The sequence below is a fragment of the Macrobrachium rosenbergii genome, chromosome 1 (assembly GCF_040412425.1).
Source record: "Macrobrachium rosenbergii isolate ZJJX-2024 chromosome 1, ASM4041242v1, whole genome shotgun sequence".
Lineage (NCBI taxonomy): Eukaryota > Metazoa > Arthropoda > Malacostraca > Decapoda > Palaemonidae > Macrobrachium > Macrobrachium rosenbergii.
Genome location: NC_089741.1, coordinates 44,071,374 through 44,089,357, shown reverse-complemented (window position 1 = coordinate 44,089,357; position 17,984 = coordinate 44,071,374). Strand labels below are relative to the sequence as shown.

Sequence of the window (17,984 nt, the reverse complement as noted above, 5' to 3'; positions counted from 1 at the left end):
TGGTTCTAAAACGAATGAGGTATTCAGATCCATGTCCATTTTCACCAAAAATGCCAACATAAGTCAACCAACCACCATCTACATAATTCACTGCTTAGCTAAACAAGATGCACAATGGACTCATAAGAAGTTCAATAAACGTTAAAACTCATTTTAAGTTTAATTAAATATCCTTCATTCTCATAACACATCCTAACAACCTGCGGTTCCTACGTCATCCTACGGGTCAACGGGCGAAAAATGACCCGTCGGAAATACCTCATCCTATTTTTTTATGACCTGTCAAAAAAATTTGCCCCGGGTGTGATTATACCTTATACATGAGCCTGAGGTCCAGTTTCGAGTTGTCTTGCAACTGAGTGACACCTGTCAATCATGACTCTTGTGCGAGTTTTACTTTCGGTATTTGTGAAGTTTTACTACCCGGCTTTTATGAACTGAACTTAGAATTTATTCCAAAGGCCAAGAACTGGGACCTATGAGGTCATTCAGCGCTGAAACGGAAATTAACAGTGAGAGGTTTGAAAGGTGTAACAGGAGGAAAACATCGCGGTTTCACTATGAATCAATTGTTAGGAGAGGGTGGAAAGTATGATGGAAGAAAGGGAATATGAAAGGAGGTGCAGTAAAAGGAACGAAAGGGGTTGCAGCTTGGGGCCAACAGCGGCCGGCTGTTTTATAAAGCTATACTTTCCAGATTTTATAAATAGGTTTACTCTCTAGCTTATAATAAGCTTTACTGTCCAGCTTTTACATAAAGCTTTTGCAAAGCTTTACTGTCCACCATTTATAAAACTTTACTGTCTACCATGTATAAAGCTTTACTGTCCAGCTTTTCTTTAAAGCTTTACTGTTCAACCTTTTTCGGACTGATAAAAAAATTCGACAAATTATGGAACAACTTAAGACCTGATAAACTAAGGATTTTATACAACTGAATCTGGTATTATTTTATAAGCTACCAATACATATGAAATTGTAACCTACATTTTTTAAAAAAAGCTCTCAACTCTCGTTATTTTGAACCCCATAAACACTATATGCGCAAATGATAAATAAAAAAATTAATCAAATTACGACTTAAAAAGTAAGACAATACCAACCAACCCCCCTTCATAGCCAATACGGCAAAATTGTAACAAGTGTTCATTAGACCTTAAATAAATATTGTAATCAGACATGCAAGTGAAGCATATAGGTTATTTGAACCTAGAACAAACTGTCAGTCAGGCGAGAGAGCATTCGTACACCGCGCACCAAGACTATACAACAAAATACCGCCTGAAGTGACGATCATGAAAGAAGGAAAATTTAAAAAAGAGCTGAAGACTCTCCTATCCTGCAGGAGCTACGATACTGACGAAAAAGCACTGAAAGACAATTACAATATATAAGGAGCACCTTATTTTGAAAACGTACAAGGGCCCGCCAGAGAGGGAATCATCCCTGTGGAGGGCTGTACATAAAACCAGACAAAGCGAAACAAAGTGAAAGTGAAGTAAACAAAGTGAAAGTGAAATAAACAAAGTGAAAGTGAGGTAAACACTCCTAGGTTACGTTAGGTTGGTATTTTTAGGTTCTTTTATAGTCCTATCATATCCTGGACATTTTTGCATGAAGAACCCAAAATGTCTTCTCATGCAAAAATGGCTGGCTGGAGTCTTATTGGCAACTTTTTAAATTTTACCCTGAATCTACCTTCAAAATTACCGCAAAACGAAAGAACAAGTGTTTCAGAGCGACATTAAAGGGTGCAGTCACACGAGTAAACCGTCCCCAGCACACGTCGGCGACTAATTGCACACACATCACAAACGCCCTGAATACAAGTCAACAACTTAACGGTAGTCCTAGCAAGGGCTTTTAAAACGATTACCCAGCTCTGGCCAAAGGTTCGTTCTCCACTTAAGGTCTCTGGCTTGTTTTCAACCTGTTTGTGATACGTATGTGTTCAGTTTCCTACATGTGTTTTTGAAATGTTTCACTGGAGGCCGGTAAGAAAGTCAGAAAAAAAGTCACAATTTTGGCTAGGAAAAAGTCACAGGAAAATAAAGTATACCTTATTTTACCCAGACCACTGAGCTGATTAACAGCTCTCCTAGGGCTGGCCCGAAGGATTAGACTTTTACGTGGCTAAGAACCAATTGGTTACCTGGCAACGGGACCTACAGTTTATTGTGGAATCCGAACCACATTATACCGAGAAATTAATTTCTATCATCAGAAATAAATTCCTCTAATTCTTCATTGGCCGGCACATTAATTTATGGTGGCTGGTAATAAAGTCGGGGGAAAAATTCAAAATATTTTGGGGGGTCATTATCTTTATGACATTTACAGTCTTTTGTTTATGTTTATACGGAAATTCCCAACGGGCTTGTACTAAACGCGCCGCAAAGGTGGATACTTACAGGATTAAAACCCGTGGGAGTCACTATCTAGGAAAGATTAATGTGAATTTTTTTCTGGATTCGTTTCACTGTGGTGTGGACGCACTAATGCGCACATTAGTGCTGAGGCCAGAGCCCTGGCGGAGAACTAATCGCACTATCACATGACACCGTGCAGGACGAAATCAAAGGAACTCTTCTTCAAAGCAAGGCATATGACCACTTCCCAGTTCCAGTTCCTCGCTGGGTGAGCGGGTTCCGTTCTCAGCTACCACTCTATTGGTAGCGAGTTCGAATCTCCGACCGGCCAGTGAAGAACAAGAGGAATTTGTTTCTGGTGATAGAAATTCATTTCTCGCTATAATGTGGTTCGGATTCCACAATAAGCTGTAGGTCCTGTTGCTAGGTAACCAATTGGTTCTTATCCACGTAAAAATAAGTCTAATCCTTCGGGCCAGTCCTAGGAGAGCTGTTAATCAGCTCAGTGGTCTGGTTAAACTAAGATATATTTAACTTTTAACTTCCCAGTTCCTCGTTGGACGGGTGGGTATCGTTCTCGGATAGCACTCTGCTGGCCCCGCGTTCGATCCTCCGACCGGCCAATGAAGAATTAGAGGAATTTATTTCTGGTGATAGAAATTCATTTCTACATGTTCGGATTCCACAATAAGCTGTAGGTCCCGTTGCTAGGTAACCAGTTGGTTCTTAGCCACGTACAATATATCTAATCCTTCGGGCCACGCTGGCCCCGAGTTCGATTCTCCGACCGGCCAATGAAGAATTAGAGGAATTTATTTCTGGTGATAGAAATTCAATTCTCGCTATAATGTGGTTCGGATTCCACAATAAGCTGTAGGTCCCGTTGCTAGGTAACCAATTGGGTCTTAGCCACGTAAAATATATCTGATCCTTCGGGCCACGCTGGCCCCGAGTTCGATTCTCCGACCGGCCAACGAAGAATTAGAGGAATTTATTTCTGGTGATAGAAATTCATTTCTCTTTAATGTGGTTCGCATTCCACAATAAGCTGTAGGTCCCGTTGCTACGTAACCAATTGGTTCTTAGCCACGTAAAATATATCTAAAATCCTTTGGGCCACGCTGGCCCCGAGTTCGATTCTCCGACCGACCAATGAAGAATTAGAGGAATTTATTTCTGGTGATAGAAATTCATTTCTCGCTATAACGTGGCTCGGATTCCACAATAAGCTGTAGGTCCCGTTGCTAGGTAACCAACTGGTTCTTAGCCACGTAAAATAAGTCTAATACTTCGGGCCAGCCCTAGGAAAGCCGTTAATCAGCTCAGTGGTCTGGTTAAACTAAGGTATACTTAACTTAGGAGAGCTGTTAATCAGCTCAGTGGTCTGGTTAAACTAAGGCATACTTAACTTATGACCACTTTCCATATGAATGGGGATTGCACACACATTCATACCGAACACATCAGGATTAATCCTGGAATGCATATCAATGAATGCGGTTATAAACAGCTGTAGGTGCTCGTGTACACCGCTCACGTTGTTCGCCTATTCAAAAAGACATCTGAAGATGAACCTGCAATTGATTCAAATTGTCTGTTAAGTTTAGGTACTACTCTATATTTCAGGGACCCTTTCGTGCAATGAGCGATGACTGGGCGCATAATTTGAATCAATTGCTGGTTTATCTTGAATTGATTCAAATTAGGCACCCAGCCATCGCTCACTGCACGAAAGGGTTCCTGAAATATATACATCAGCACCTCGACTTATACACAGACACTTTTGGGGTCTGACTGGCTTACTGATAAGTAACGAAGTTGGCTCAGTAACCAAGTCCCGATATAACAGCCTGCACTGAATAACCTAAACTAACCAATACCCTACACCTATCATTCGACTCAAGAGATTTATCTCAAGATGTATCACATCTGAAATGATAATATAGCAAAAAGTAATCATAATAACGTTGCTGATAAATTGAGGTCCGTTCACCTGAGGCATCACTGTAATGTCTTTCTCCGTGGGTGCCATCCCAAAGCACACCTGAAGCAAAAAGACTTAATGACACAGCAGACACCTGCATCACGGCTGCTCCAAGAGGTGGTTTTCTGGTTAGGTTTGAAAGACTACATACCCACTTTCACTCATAGCAGAAACTCCTGTTGCCGATTAAGCCCTTAAATTGATGAAAGGCTTGAAATGTTTTATACGCATGTTCTGGATGTCAATTCGTGTGGGACCTCTTTTCTTTGGTCTAATTTATCAATGTAAAAGAACGCACGCAAATAGCGATTAGTACAATGTAATTTTACTTAGTGGTAAAATGTTAAAATTCACATGGTTTGCTAATTTGAAAATTTGTCGAAATAAACTGTTTAACTGCTTTACTATATATAATTCATAGTATTCTACATTCTCTTGTCTCATCACAGCTCAGTGAGTTGGATGTTTAGACATCTGATGTCTGACTGACCAATCACTCAAATGCACTTACAGCGTGAAATAAACATTAGTAACGACAAAGGTAAACGTTTCCATATGCAATTAGCAAGACAGAATTCACGAACCTGAAGTGCTAGCAGCAGGAATCTAGAGCGAGAAAAGAACGAATTCAGTTTGCTACCAGTAGCATTTCAAAAGAGTAGATGAATTTGACTTATTACTCTATATCCCTGCACACCTGACAATAGGAACCCGTGCTGGCATAAGAACGGCAAACTGACTTCCAGCAAGTAGCAAGACTAGTGGCAACCACACCTCCTACAAGTGGCAACAAGACCTCATAGTAGCAACTGTACCTCCTATAAGTAGCAACAAGACCTCCTAGTAGCAACTACACCTCCTATAAGTAGCAACAAGACCTTCTAAAGTAGCAACCATACCTGTTATAAGTAGCAACAAGACCACCTACTGGCAACAAGACCACCTACTGGCAACAAGACCTAAAAGTAGCAACTACACCTCCTATAAGTAGCAACAAGACCTAAAAGTAGCAACCACACCACCTATAAGTAGCAAAAAGATAACCTAGTGACAACTAGACCTCCTAGTAGCAACTACACCTCCTATAAGTAGCAACCACACACACCCACAAGTAGCAACAAGACCCTCTAAAAGTAACAACCACTCCACCTAAAAGTAGAAACCAGACCTCATAGAAACAACCACACTTCCTGCAAGTAGCAACAAGATCCCCTAGAAGCAACCAGACCTCCTACTAGTAGCACGGACGGGGCAAATAAAACCTAATACGAGTAACTAAGCAATTGGAAAAGTAACCAACTAAAAGTATTGACAATAAGTGATTTCATCTAACAAGGTTCTTGAAGCAAAACTCCTTTTTAAACAGCTACTAACTACTCCTCCTTCTCCTTCTCCTTCTCCTTCTCCTTCTCCTTCTCCTTCCCTTCTCCTCTCTCTCTCTCTCTCTCTCTCTCTCTCTCCAGACATCAATAAATGTTTTGTCTGTCTTATTGGACGCTTCATAATAAAACCTCGGGGGGAGAAGAAAAAAATAATGACAGCCAGGTTTTATTCCTCTTTCAATCCGTCTGATCTATTGTGGAGGAAATGACAAGAATCTCGGCGATTTCGGCTTTTGTTACAGAGAGAGAGAGAGAGAGAGAGAGAGAGAGAGAGAGAGAGAGAGAGAGAGAGAGAGAGAGAGAGAGAGTCGTGGTCAACGAATTCTACAATTCCAGGGCATAAAGGCTAAAATAGGGTTACATTTTGTACCTAATCACCTCCGGGGAGAAGGTAATAAAAGACTATGAGATTCAATAAAGTACGATGCACTAACGTTAATGCTAAAGCAATCAGTAAGGATAAATAAAGCTCTTATATATATATATATATATAGGCCAAAGATATATATATATATATATAGTATATATATATATATATATATATATAATATTGTATATTATATATATATTTTCATATAATGATTAAAAACTTCTTACAAAAAAAATCACACATTAAAGCATCAATATATATATATACATATAAATTATAAGCCTATATCCTGATAAATATATAAATATATATACATATATACATGTTACAATAACTTAAAAATATGAAAACTAAAACAACGACCCACCCCAAAAAACATCGAAATCTAGAACAATGACCCACCCAAAAAAACATCGAGGAATTACAAAACTGTTTATTACGCAAATGACAAAATTTATAAACCGTTGATTATGCAAGGGCCAAGTACTACTATGCAAGTGACAAACATAAACTGTTTATTACGACAGTGACAAAGATTAATATACACGCAGCGAAGAAATATAAACTGTTTATTATGCAAGTGTCAAAGATTATGATGCTGGTGACCTAGATATTGTAAACTGTTTATCGCGCAAGTGACAAACATTATTATGATGAAAGTGCCGAAGAAATACAAACTGTTTATTGGATGAACGACATACGAACGAGACAATGAACGTGTGAAGTCGATAGACTACAGAATGCCCCCATTACTATAACTTTAGACATTTCGAAGTTTATGATTACGGGCACCGAAAAAATTTATTGCCGCTTACCTCCTGCAAAGCAATAAATTTCGATTTATTGAACGTCATTTAACCAATTTAGCCTATCAGGAATACAATACATGACAAAAACAATACATTATACAAACACGTGGCAAAAACAACAAGGACATGACTCGCCCTTCTCAATTCGAATGGAATGGAGTGGAATAATAAAATTTGGGACAAAGGCCAAGCGCTGGGACCTGTGAGGTCATCCAGCGCTGAAAGGGAAAGAGTTGAAACGTTTTTAAGGTATAAAGGAGGAAAACTTCGCAGTTGCGCTATGAAAGAATTGTCAGGAGAGGATGGACAGTAAGACAGAACAGAGATAATATGAATGGAGGTATAGTAAAAGGAATGAAAGGGGTTGCAGCTAGGGGCCGACGGGACGCCGCAAAGAACCCTCTAGTAATGCCTACAGCGCATCGCATGAGGTGCACTGACGGCACTAACCCCTACTGTGGCTTTCTCATTTTGAATTTTAACCCCAGTAGCCTAATCTCCTTTTAAGGTAACCTTCTGTAAGTCAAGAGCAAGGTCACGGGTTTTGTGTCCTGAAGTGAAGCAGAGAATCATCCAACTTTTAAAAGGTTTTTTTTTATTCAAGTGGATTCCCAGACACCTCGCAAGGTAACAATTAAAATGTGCCAAAAACGATGGTCCAAAATCAGGACATTTCACTATTAGGGTCAGAAGACGCTTTCAGGCCAACCTCGTAGTTGTTCCTATTTACATTATTCTCTCTCTCTCTCTCTCTCTCTCTCTCTCTCTCTCTCTCTCTCTCTCTCTCTCTCTCTCTCTCACACACACACACACACACACACACACACACAATTACATCCCTATAATATACAAACTGGATTAATGACCTATATAAAAAATGCTTTTTAATATCTTAACACAATCTACAATCTCTCTCTCTCTCTCTCTCTCTCTCTCTCTCTCTCTCTCTCTCTCTCTCTCTCTCTCTCACATACACACAAACAGACACAATTACATCCCTATAATATACAAACTGGATTAATGACTTAAATAAAAAAATGCTTTAAATGGCTACAGATGTACAATCTCTCTCTCTCTCTCTCTCTCTCTCTCTCTCTCTCTCTCTCTCTCTCTCTCTCTCTCTCTCTCTCATGAACACACTTACAAATTACATCTTTATAATACACAAACTTGGAAAAAATTACCTAAGAAAAAAAAAGGCTAATTCTATTTTTTTTATAGCTAAAAATAATTCATTAAATGGGCCTTCATCGTAAATTGCCATAACACATGCTGAAATCACTTATTTGAAGCATATTTTTCTAAATTAACTGAACTTCGACCGCAACGATCACTTAATAGGGTCATCTTTCTTATAAAAACAAATTAAGCAAACAGAAAAAGTGTCGCTGCATATATATATATATATATATATATATATATATATATATATATATATATATATATATATATATATATATATATATACATACATATACATACATATATATACATATATATATATATACATACATATATATATATATATACATACATACATATACACACACACACACATATATATATATATATATATATATATATACACACACACATTGTACATATGGTCCCCAAGGTTCCACTGTTCGAAGGTTTTTCGAAATTGTCAAACTTGTTCAGGGTTAAAGTTCACATTACGAAAAAATTACAGTATATGTATAACAGCAAATTAACTCCAAACATTATGCGTAGTTATAAATTGACCCCTGTGACCGGCATCAGACCTTCACTGCGCTGATGGGCTCAAGGAGGAAGAAATGCGCACCTGTTAAATGCGCACTGACGGCCTCACTTGTTTACACGTCCGCAGACAGTGTAACCGTCCAAAGTTTCTTCGGCGCATGCGAGTTTTCTGTACAGCGTATAATCAAGGCCACCGAAAATAGATCTATCTTTCCGTGGTCTCGGTATAATGCTGTATGAGCCGCGGCCCATGAAACTTTAACCACGGCTCGGTGGTGGCCTATCCTATATCGTTGCCAGAAGCACTATTACGGCTAACTTTAACCTTAAATCAAATAAAAACTACTGAGGTTAGAGAGCTGCAATTTGGTATGTTTCATGATTGGAGGCTGGATGATCAACATACCAATTTGCAGCCCTCTAGCCTAGGTACTTTTTAAGATCTGAGGGCGGACAGAAAAAGTGCGGACAGAATAAAGTGCGGACGGACAGATCACGCCGGCACAATAGTTTTCTTTTACAGAAAACTAAAAATAACATTCCGAATCCGAACTTACTTTCTCCCTTTCTAAGCTCATCCCCTCCCCACCCCGGCCGCCCTTTCTTTGTGTGAGGTCCAGTAAATGGGTCATATAAGCCTAACACTTTTATCTTGCCCTGGAGCGAGACAAGAAGAAATCAAGGAGGAAAATAAGGAAAGTTATAAGGCCTAACACTTAGGCTATGTTAAAGACCTAGTTCTTGAAGGGCGAGGTTCAAACCAAGGAAAGGGACGAAGGAAGAACGCCAAGGCTTGACAGCCGAGGGAAAAAGTCACAAAAAACCGTATTTCCATAATAAATGTGGGAAGAGATAGCCTAAAGGGTGATGCTAGGTGGCTGCCTAAAAGGGGGGTAGATTCTTTTTCTACTTGATCTCAACAGAACATCTGAGAACGGGGTCATTGAACATATAAATCGCTTATTCATTAAGTAAACTCAGAGAAGGGTAATCAACTCTCTCCTCAATTAAAACTCTGGAGTAACATGTAAGCCTAGAACAAGTATGCTATCAAAATAAATCTACAAAATAATCATATAATAACAAAAACTGCCCTCACAATTTTCAGTATTGACCTTAAACGGCAAGCATAGGTCTAACCTATTTATAGCGCCTTACAAAGCACTCATTACCTCTGATGGCTCCCTATACCAATATGATGACCCAACGATTATTTTCAGAACTTCCACGCAAGAAACATTCGACCGCAGGTAATGACGACCTTGCACAAAACACGCTATTGGAAGGAGCTCCGAAGGTGGAGGGGTCAGACCGGTGTGTATTGGGGTCAGACCGGCGTGTATTGATGAGGATAGGAGGAAATGCATGTTTAGGCAGTTAAGTTGCGAGTACATAATGAGCACGGATGTTTGACAGGGCAATATTAGCACCAGTAGTAGTACTAGGCACTAGAGTAGTACTAGGCAACAAGAGCAGTACTAGGCACTGTGAGCAGCACTAGTTAACTGAGAGTAGCACTACGCACTAGGAGCAGTATTAGGCACTGCGAGCAGTACTAGGCACTGAGAGTAGTACTAGGAATTGAGAGCAGCACTACGCACTAGGAGCAGTACTAGTCACTAAGAGCAGTACTAAGCACAGAGTAGTACTAGGCACTAGTAGCAGTACTAGGCACTAGTAGCAGTACTAGGCACTAGTAGCAGTACTAGCCACTAGTAACAGTACTAGGCACTGAGAGTAGTACTGCGCATTGGGAGTAGTGCAAGGCTCTCCGTGACCGCAAAAGTAGTCTTACCCTGAGCCAAATTTTTTTTCCTTGGAGGGCTTGGAGTACAAATTGACACCACCTACAGTATGTTTTAGGTACATTTAAACAACAAAAATTGACCTTGTAAAGAAGTCAGCTGTAAAGTTTGATAACTAGACATGGAAGAATGCAACGCAATTATTGGTAAATTGGTAAACAAAACTGCTGAGCCTTTAAAACGATATACTCAAGATTCTACACAAATGTTTATGGTTATTTTGGTTAAATAATATTTCAAGGGTGTTGTTGTACAGAATATTTTAACTAAAAATAGTATTTCTGTATGAAACAATGCAAACATTATGCCCCTAGACATATAGGCCTAACTATATATATATATATATATATATATATATATATATATATATATATATATATATATATATATATATATATATATATATATAAAACGCAGTTATTCAAATATGTATCATACCCGAATTCTGTGGGTTTAAACATTTTAATATTTACACTCTTTAAAATTTATTTAATTTCAAAGCACCAATAATGTAATTTTCAATCTAGGAAAGGTCTGCCAGTATATAAGACTATAAACCTTCTAATATACTATCCAAAACTAGTTAAATGCCTGTAAAATAAATGTTCAATACTAGGAAAAATACCTGCACAAACAACTATCAAAAACAGAGAAAAACATTTGTAAAAACAACTATCCACTTCTAGGTAAAAATACCTGCACAAACATCTATCCAAATCTAGGAAAAACTTGCAAAAACATTATTATCCAATACTGGAAAAAATACCTGCACAAACAACTATCCAGGTCTATGAAAAACACTTGCAAAAACAACTATCCAATACTAGAAAAATACCTGCATAACCAACTATCCAATATTAGGAAAAATACCTGCACAAGCAACTATCCAATATTAGGAAAAACGCCGGCACAAACAATTATCCAAAAATAGAGGAAAAACACTTGCAAAAACAACTACCTAATACTAGGTTAAAAACAACTAAAAGCAACTATCCAAGACAGGAAAAATATCTGCACAAACTACATCCAATACTAGAAGTACGCAAAAACAACTATCCGAATATAACACTATATAATAATAAGCATCAATCCCACTGATATACAGGCCTAAATTTCTAGAGCAATCCGTCGACATTTACCGTCAAGGGAACTGCGTGCTTCTAGTTAATTCGCAATCGTGTTGTCTTCGGTGTCTAAAAAAATAAAAAAATAAGAAAAAATACCAGCACAGCTAGCCACATGAAACTGATGACAGACGATGTCAAGGGAGTATTGTTTTCCTAGAATCTCTCTCTCTCTCTCTCTCTCTCTCTCTCTCTCTCTCTCTCTCTCTCTTCTCTCTTTGCAACAGTGGACGCCCTATCTGTCAAGCAGCGGCCGCGCTGATTCGCTGAGCCTTTCCTCTCAACTCGAATCACGTAACGAAAATCGTCCAGTATATCGACATCCGGCAACTCCCTTCCACGTGTACATTATTCCCCCCCAAAGTCGCTTCAGGACTGGCAGACCAAAACGTTTCCCTGTTGCGACACCGTAACGAACATAATGTAAATTATTCAGCGGGTTATCAATTTAACGCTTCCACAGGATGCTCTTCGATAAGGCCGACCTACAGATGTTGGGAAAATGTACTCGAGCGAGTAACGTAACTGCTATGAAATGGTGTAAGGTATATGATACAGCTGTAACGTTAACTACTTATTGCAAAAGTGTCTTGCACTTTCTGTGTACACAACATACACATCTCCATTCTATAAATAACCTCAAGATAACTCTTTAAAATAACCAAGATAACTTTCTTTTAAATAGGCTTAAGAGAACTTTCTTTGGCGTCAATCACGAGGACAAGACGCTGCACACAAACGCCATAAGAAGCGTTAATGGTAAAAACTAACCTCTTGAGAGAATAATTGTTTGAAGTTTCCATACTTTCCATCGTCTCTATCCTTCTCTCTCTCTCTCTCTTTCTCTTCCTATTACTCTTCTAGATTCTTCCGCCACTCACTACAATTCCTTTACAGACTTTGAATACTTAATTTCCACGAAAATTAATATACAACAGGTCTTTAAATAACAATATTTTAAACTTCACAGAAAAGTTACACTGAAAAACCAGGCACGGGAAACCAACGCGCGAGCGTTCTTGCCTGTTCAGCGTACAAAAACGCACTAACGTAAGCACTAAGCCAGTCAGGGTTACAGGGTATGATGAATATACAGCTACACCTTCTGTATACAATGTAAACACTTCTTTAACCTCGCATACACAACCGTCTCGTCAGAAAGCCGGTTTTGTCCGGCGATTACTCTCTACCACAACAGTTTCACCCCCTATGGTCGACAATTATACGGTGAGCAACAAGGTCTCCCGAAAAGATGGAAGTACATTTTTTTCATATCCGGACCTAAACGAAACAGCGACAAATTTAACGCATCAGGTCGTTTTCACGCGATGAAATCACTGGATACTCCGATTATCTTTTGGATAATAAAAAGAACATTCTTGGAAACTTGTGAAACTTAGGCCGAAAGAGCGGGAGAGAGAAAGAGAGAGAGCGAGAGGCTAACTAGTTCAATGGAGTCAACAACGTCACGGAAACACTTGAGTCACCACTTAGGAAATTAAAATTCTCTCTCTCTCTCTCTCTCTCTCTCTCTCTCTCTCTCTCTCTCTCTCTCTCTCTCTCTCTCTCTCTCTCAAGGCATTTGTATTTGTTCATCAAAATTTCATTACTTTAACATGGGGGGGAAGGGGAGGGGGTATCTGTAAGGCGGGAAAACAGCTGAAAATCACGAATTGCAACTACTGAAGAGGTGTGCTGTACATGAACAATTTTGAATTAAGACTGAAACGGAAGGAAATGGAAGGGGGAGGGGGGAGTTAGACTGACAAAACTGTATATTATTAATTTAGAATAATATCGCGTAAACCATTTCCCTATCAACCAAAATTTACCATCTACGCGATTAGTCTGACTGACAGAATCTCAAAGAACCCATATGTTTAACAAAATCGAGACTCTTGAGAAGTGTGGCATGACTAGGCCTACAGAGCAAGGCATGAGGGCTCAGGCACTAGACTCGGCCTAATAAAATAACGTGAATAAAGCGTGAATGAAGCTGACAACAATCTTTAGTCGTCTGCTGCAAGCGGCAATGGCTTAGACTGAGGCCCAAAGCCACAAATGCATTAAAACGACGAACAATTAATTCTGTCAAAGATGAAGATAAAAAGAGACATTTTCTGGTGCAATAAACTTTAATATATTAGCAAACATATTCACTTAATCACGATTTGTTACAAAAAAGAGGGTTTCATTATTATTATTATTATTATTATTATTATTATTATTATTATTATTATTATTATTATTCATAATGAGCATAAAGCCTTATTTAAAGAAAAAAAAGACAAAATGTTGTAGACTTGCTTTAGCAAAGTTTCTCAGAAAAAAATTAAATACAAAAGAGCATTTAAGACCAAATTTGAATAGAAATAACTAACATCATATAACTAACATACAAAAATATGTCAAAAAAAACATAGTTCAATCAAACAAATGAACAACTAAACTAAACGAATAATAAATGAACAAATAAATAAAATGACCAAAGAAAGCAAAATGTATTCGGGTGTACCCTCAGGCAAGGTGAGATAAGACCTATAATCGCGTGACCTCCAACACTACAATCAAGATGAGTCTATGTCACGACATTTTCACTACGAAGAGACCACCGATGTTATTCTGGGGACACGGGTAAGTTTTTCTGAGAGTCAAACCATCGACTGGCGTGTAAAACTTTTGTTGTTGTGCTGTACGCGTCTACGCTTCTGCTTCTTCTTCTTCTTCTTCATTATTATTATTATTATTATTATTATTATTATTATTATTATTATTATTGGAGAAACAAATCCACAGTTATGTATGGGTACAAATATATTTAAGAATAAACCTGTACAGAGAGCTTCCGGGAATCTGTTCGATTGCAAGGGGAATCGAATAGATTCCTGAAAAGCTCTCTGTACAGATTTATTTTTAAATATATTTGTACCTACACATAACTGTGGATTTGTTTCTCCATTTCAAGACTCATGCTATTATTATTATTATTATTATTATTATTATTATTATTATTATTATTATTATTATTATTATTATTATTATTCATAAGATAAACCCTTATTCATGTAGAACAAGCCTACAGGGGCCACTGACTTTAAATTGAAGCTTCCAAAGAATATTACAGCTTTCATTTGAAAGAAGTTACAGGAGACAACAAGAAAGAATAGATCAGTTACTAGAGAAGGAAAAGAAAAAAAAAATAAATTAACGAATTAATAAACAAACAGATAAATATATTAAGTTGCAAGGTGAATTGTTTTAGGGTAGCAATGCATTGCATCTTCGCTTGAACTTTAGAGGCTCTGATTGCACAACACCCTCAGGGAGACTGTCCCACAGTCCAAATGTGTGAGGAATAAAAGACCTCTGGAACTGAGAAGTTCGACAGCGTGGCTTAGGCCTAATATCTCTCAGTCATCCTCCGGTACTTGAACTATAATGTTGGGATAAGGATGCTAATGTTCCACCAATATAAATACATTGTACACAATGTATTTATATTAGTGGAACTTTTTTTTACATGTTTTAGACCGATGTTTTAACTCGAATTTGATCTATAACTGACCGCTGGGAAAATTCATATCATTCATAATATTGCAAATAAGCGTACAGTGTTTTGGAGAGACCGTTATGGACCAGGATAATTCAGCAAGTATAAGTCGAGGAAATCTACTGACGTCAACGGCAAAGCACCAGGAATCCCAGTCACTCAACTGACTTTCCCGTTAGTTAGGTGGGCTTGCTTGATGGTACTAGGTACTGACTGACCCCAACCATGAATTTTTACGTCATGGTAGACCTATCTTATCCACTATAAAACGGCTACCGTCTAATGATTTTGCCTGCACCAATTTAAAGACGAATGAAAGGCATCTTCAATTAAAAACAAAAACGATATCAATCTGAACTCGTTTGACACCGCCATACCGCCAAAGGGCGCGCAGTGAAAGGTCAACGTCCCTTCACCGTGTCAAGGAGCCCCACCTCACTGATAAGCAACAATGCTGATGCAGGCGGGGTCAAGAGGTCAAGCGAAGCTAGTACACAAGCACTAAGTGTTTGCAACATGTTAATGGAGACAATTTTTTGCTGACATGAATATCTAATTAAGACAATTATGAAAGGAACCACGCACTGTTCGTTTTGTATTGCTATTTTTCTGGCGTAGGGTTTAAAACACAGGCTTTAATATCAATCGTTAATTTACTGCGGACTTAAATTCTTTTCTGAAATTCTTTAGTGACTTATAATACTTTTTTTTTGGGGGGGGGTAATCTGGCAGATAAATTCCACCTCACACTGGGATACCTTCCCTTTGAAATTATCGTTTATCTGATACGTCTAGGAAAAAAGTACTATAATGATTCGTGCTACTTTTTTTATGTAGCACTGAGCTTTATTTTGTAGTGGCATCATCTCAGCACTGTAGTAATAATGAATAAATTTTCATAACTTAAATAAAATAATACTCACTCATGGAGGTCTATTGGTACAAGTTCAGTTATTTAAGTCTAGCATTCATATCGAGATTACTATCGCCTCCTGATTGCATTTTGAATTTTGAATTTTATAAAGTAAATAGTTTTTTCAAAATGTTTATCAAACTGCTGAGAGATTGAGAAACTATGATTGTAATAATCGTTTTCAAAACTCCTAAGCAATAGAGAGAGAGAGAGAGAGAGAGAGAGAGAGAGAGAGAGAGAGAGAGAGAGAGAGAGAGAGAGAGGAGAGGCCTGTGCAATGATACAACAACCAACCAAAATGTTAGTGACTCAATCCCATCAGATGCCTCCACACACACACACACACACACACACACACACACACACACACACACACACACACACACACACACAGATCTTTTGCACCTTGCAAGGAGCAAAGTTCGGCTCTTAAGTGGAAAAAAATCTTCTTATAGCATCTTCCCGCCAAACTTTGTATCAAGTAGCCAGAAAAATTGCTGATGTTTTCGCATGAAATAGCGTCGAAAATTAGCCTAGACCGGTGACAGAAGTTATCAAATTCTCCCTTGCTAATCATCGCTGTAACGAACATACGCAGCTTCGGTTGTTCACAAATATGAAAAATTATATTACAATTATATTAACTACTGCTAAAAGATGTCGTGAAAGTATGCTCGTCTGAAACCGCCCCGCTGGGTCTACATCTACCACTTCTTAGGTAAAGCCACAACCTTGCCTTTCGTTTATTTGTTTCCATCAGGCCTGGGCTACATATATGCGCATAACTACCTATTCCATCGCTCGCTGAACTTGCAGAATTATACTTCTAGATTCTTCTCCTCCCCCCTTTCCCAATATGCTTAGACCTGCTCGTAACTAGGCCAGATTCCCCGAATATTTCGTTCCTATGAGAGACGACGTGCGCAAACACAAGTAGTACAACACGAAGGCACATACTAGTGGCTTCTAGACTTACTGTTTCAGCCACCGAAAAATTCGGTAGTTTTAACTGCCTTCCTTGGCACGATATCTGTAATCCTACCAGCGAACTAACTCACGCCATTGCGAATTAGTTACTTCTAGTCAATTGCTGCAGATCTCCCTATTCATAATTGAAATGTTTTTATTTCGATTCTTGCTTTATAGAGTACATTTGCAACCGATCGTAACACATTCTACAGGCGATTTCGAGCACATTCTTAACTTTACTTCCTGCTTTTTGAAGGGGCTCGCTTTTTGACAATTATAACAATTTTTTACATTGTTACTCTTTATCTTATGTCCCCTTGGTGGACTAAATTGGATTTCCTTATGTCGATTATATTTAAACACATTTTACCCTGACTTCCAACTCTGACTCAGTAGCTGAAACACCTATCACAGCTGCAAAAACTTACCACGTACACCAATGGAACAAGCGAGGGCTATTACCGCCCAAAGCACTTATCTCGAACAATGCTCAACGGTTAATAAAAAATAATAAATAAATAAACGCTTGATATAAACTTCAGCATATCTCCACTCACTTGAGGTAAACCAGACTGATTACTTCCACGTACCAACATGACTCTTACGAACCTTATGGCAACAGCAGCGATGACTTTCAGCTTACACCGAAGGATTTCAAAACATCTCAATGCAAATTAACCGGTTTATAAGTGTGCAATGGCAAGGCTTTAAGAGAATTCTGGCTTACGGATTTAAGATGTTGAGATGGGAATACTAAAGATGTCAAAAGCAAGGTCTTTAGACCTTGGTCAAAAGTATGATGACTTTCTCAGTAAGTTGATGCTTTTAGTCAGTTACGAGACGAAATTCCCAATGAGGCCTGAGTTAGACAAGTTTTTATCCGATCATTAAAAAAAAACTTTAAACATTAAAATATGTTAAGGCCTAATATAAAAATCAGTTGATAATACGGGCCTCAAGAAATACGTAAAAATTAATATAGGACTA

General features: G+C 38.3%; 1 protein-coding gene across 7 annotated transcripts in view; it reads right to left on the bottom strand.

Moving 5' to 3' along the window:
• The window catches only part of Nt5b (5' nucleotidase B), a 163,202-nt gene that overhangs the window by 143,901 nt on the left and 1,317 nt on the right, over positions 1–17,984 (bottom strand). Inside the window, exon 1 of one of the 7 annotated variants that reach the window (XM_067091318.1) lies at positions 17,607–17,628. The exons of 2 other annotated variants lie outside the window; for them this stretch is intronic. Coding sequence is in view for 2 of the 5 variants with exons in the window: in XM_067090964.1 (XP_066947065.1) it covers positions 12,337–12,377 (41 nt within the window). In the remaining 3 variants the exon portion in view is untranslated. Of the gene's footprint in view, positions 1–12,336; positions 12,792–17,425; positions 17,572–17,606; positions 17,629–17,984 lie in introns of those variants that run through there. 4 more of the 7 variants (XM_067091142.1, XM_067090964.1, XM_067091015.1 and 1 more) reach the window with 4 other exon arrangements.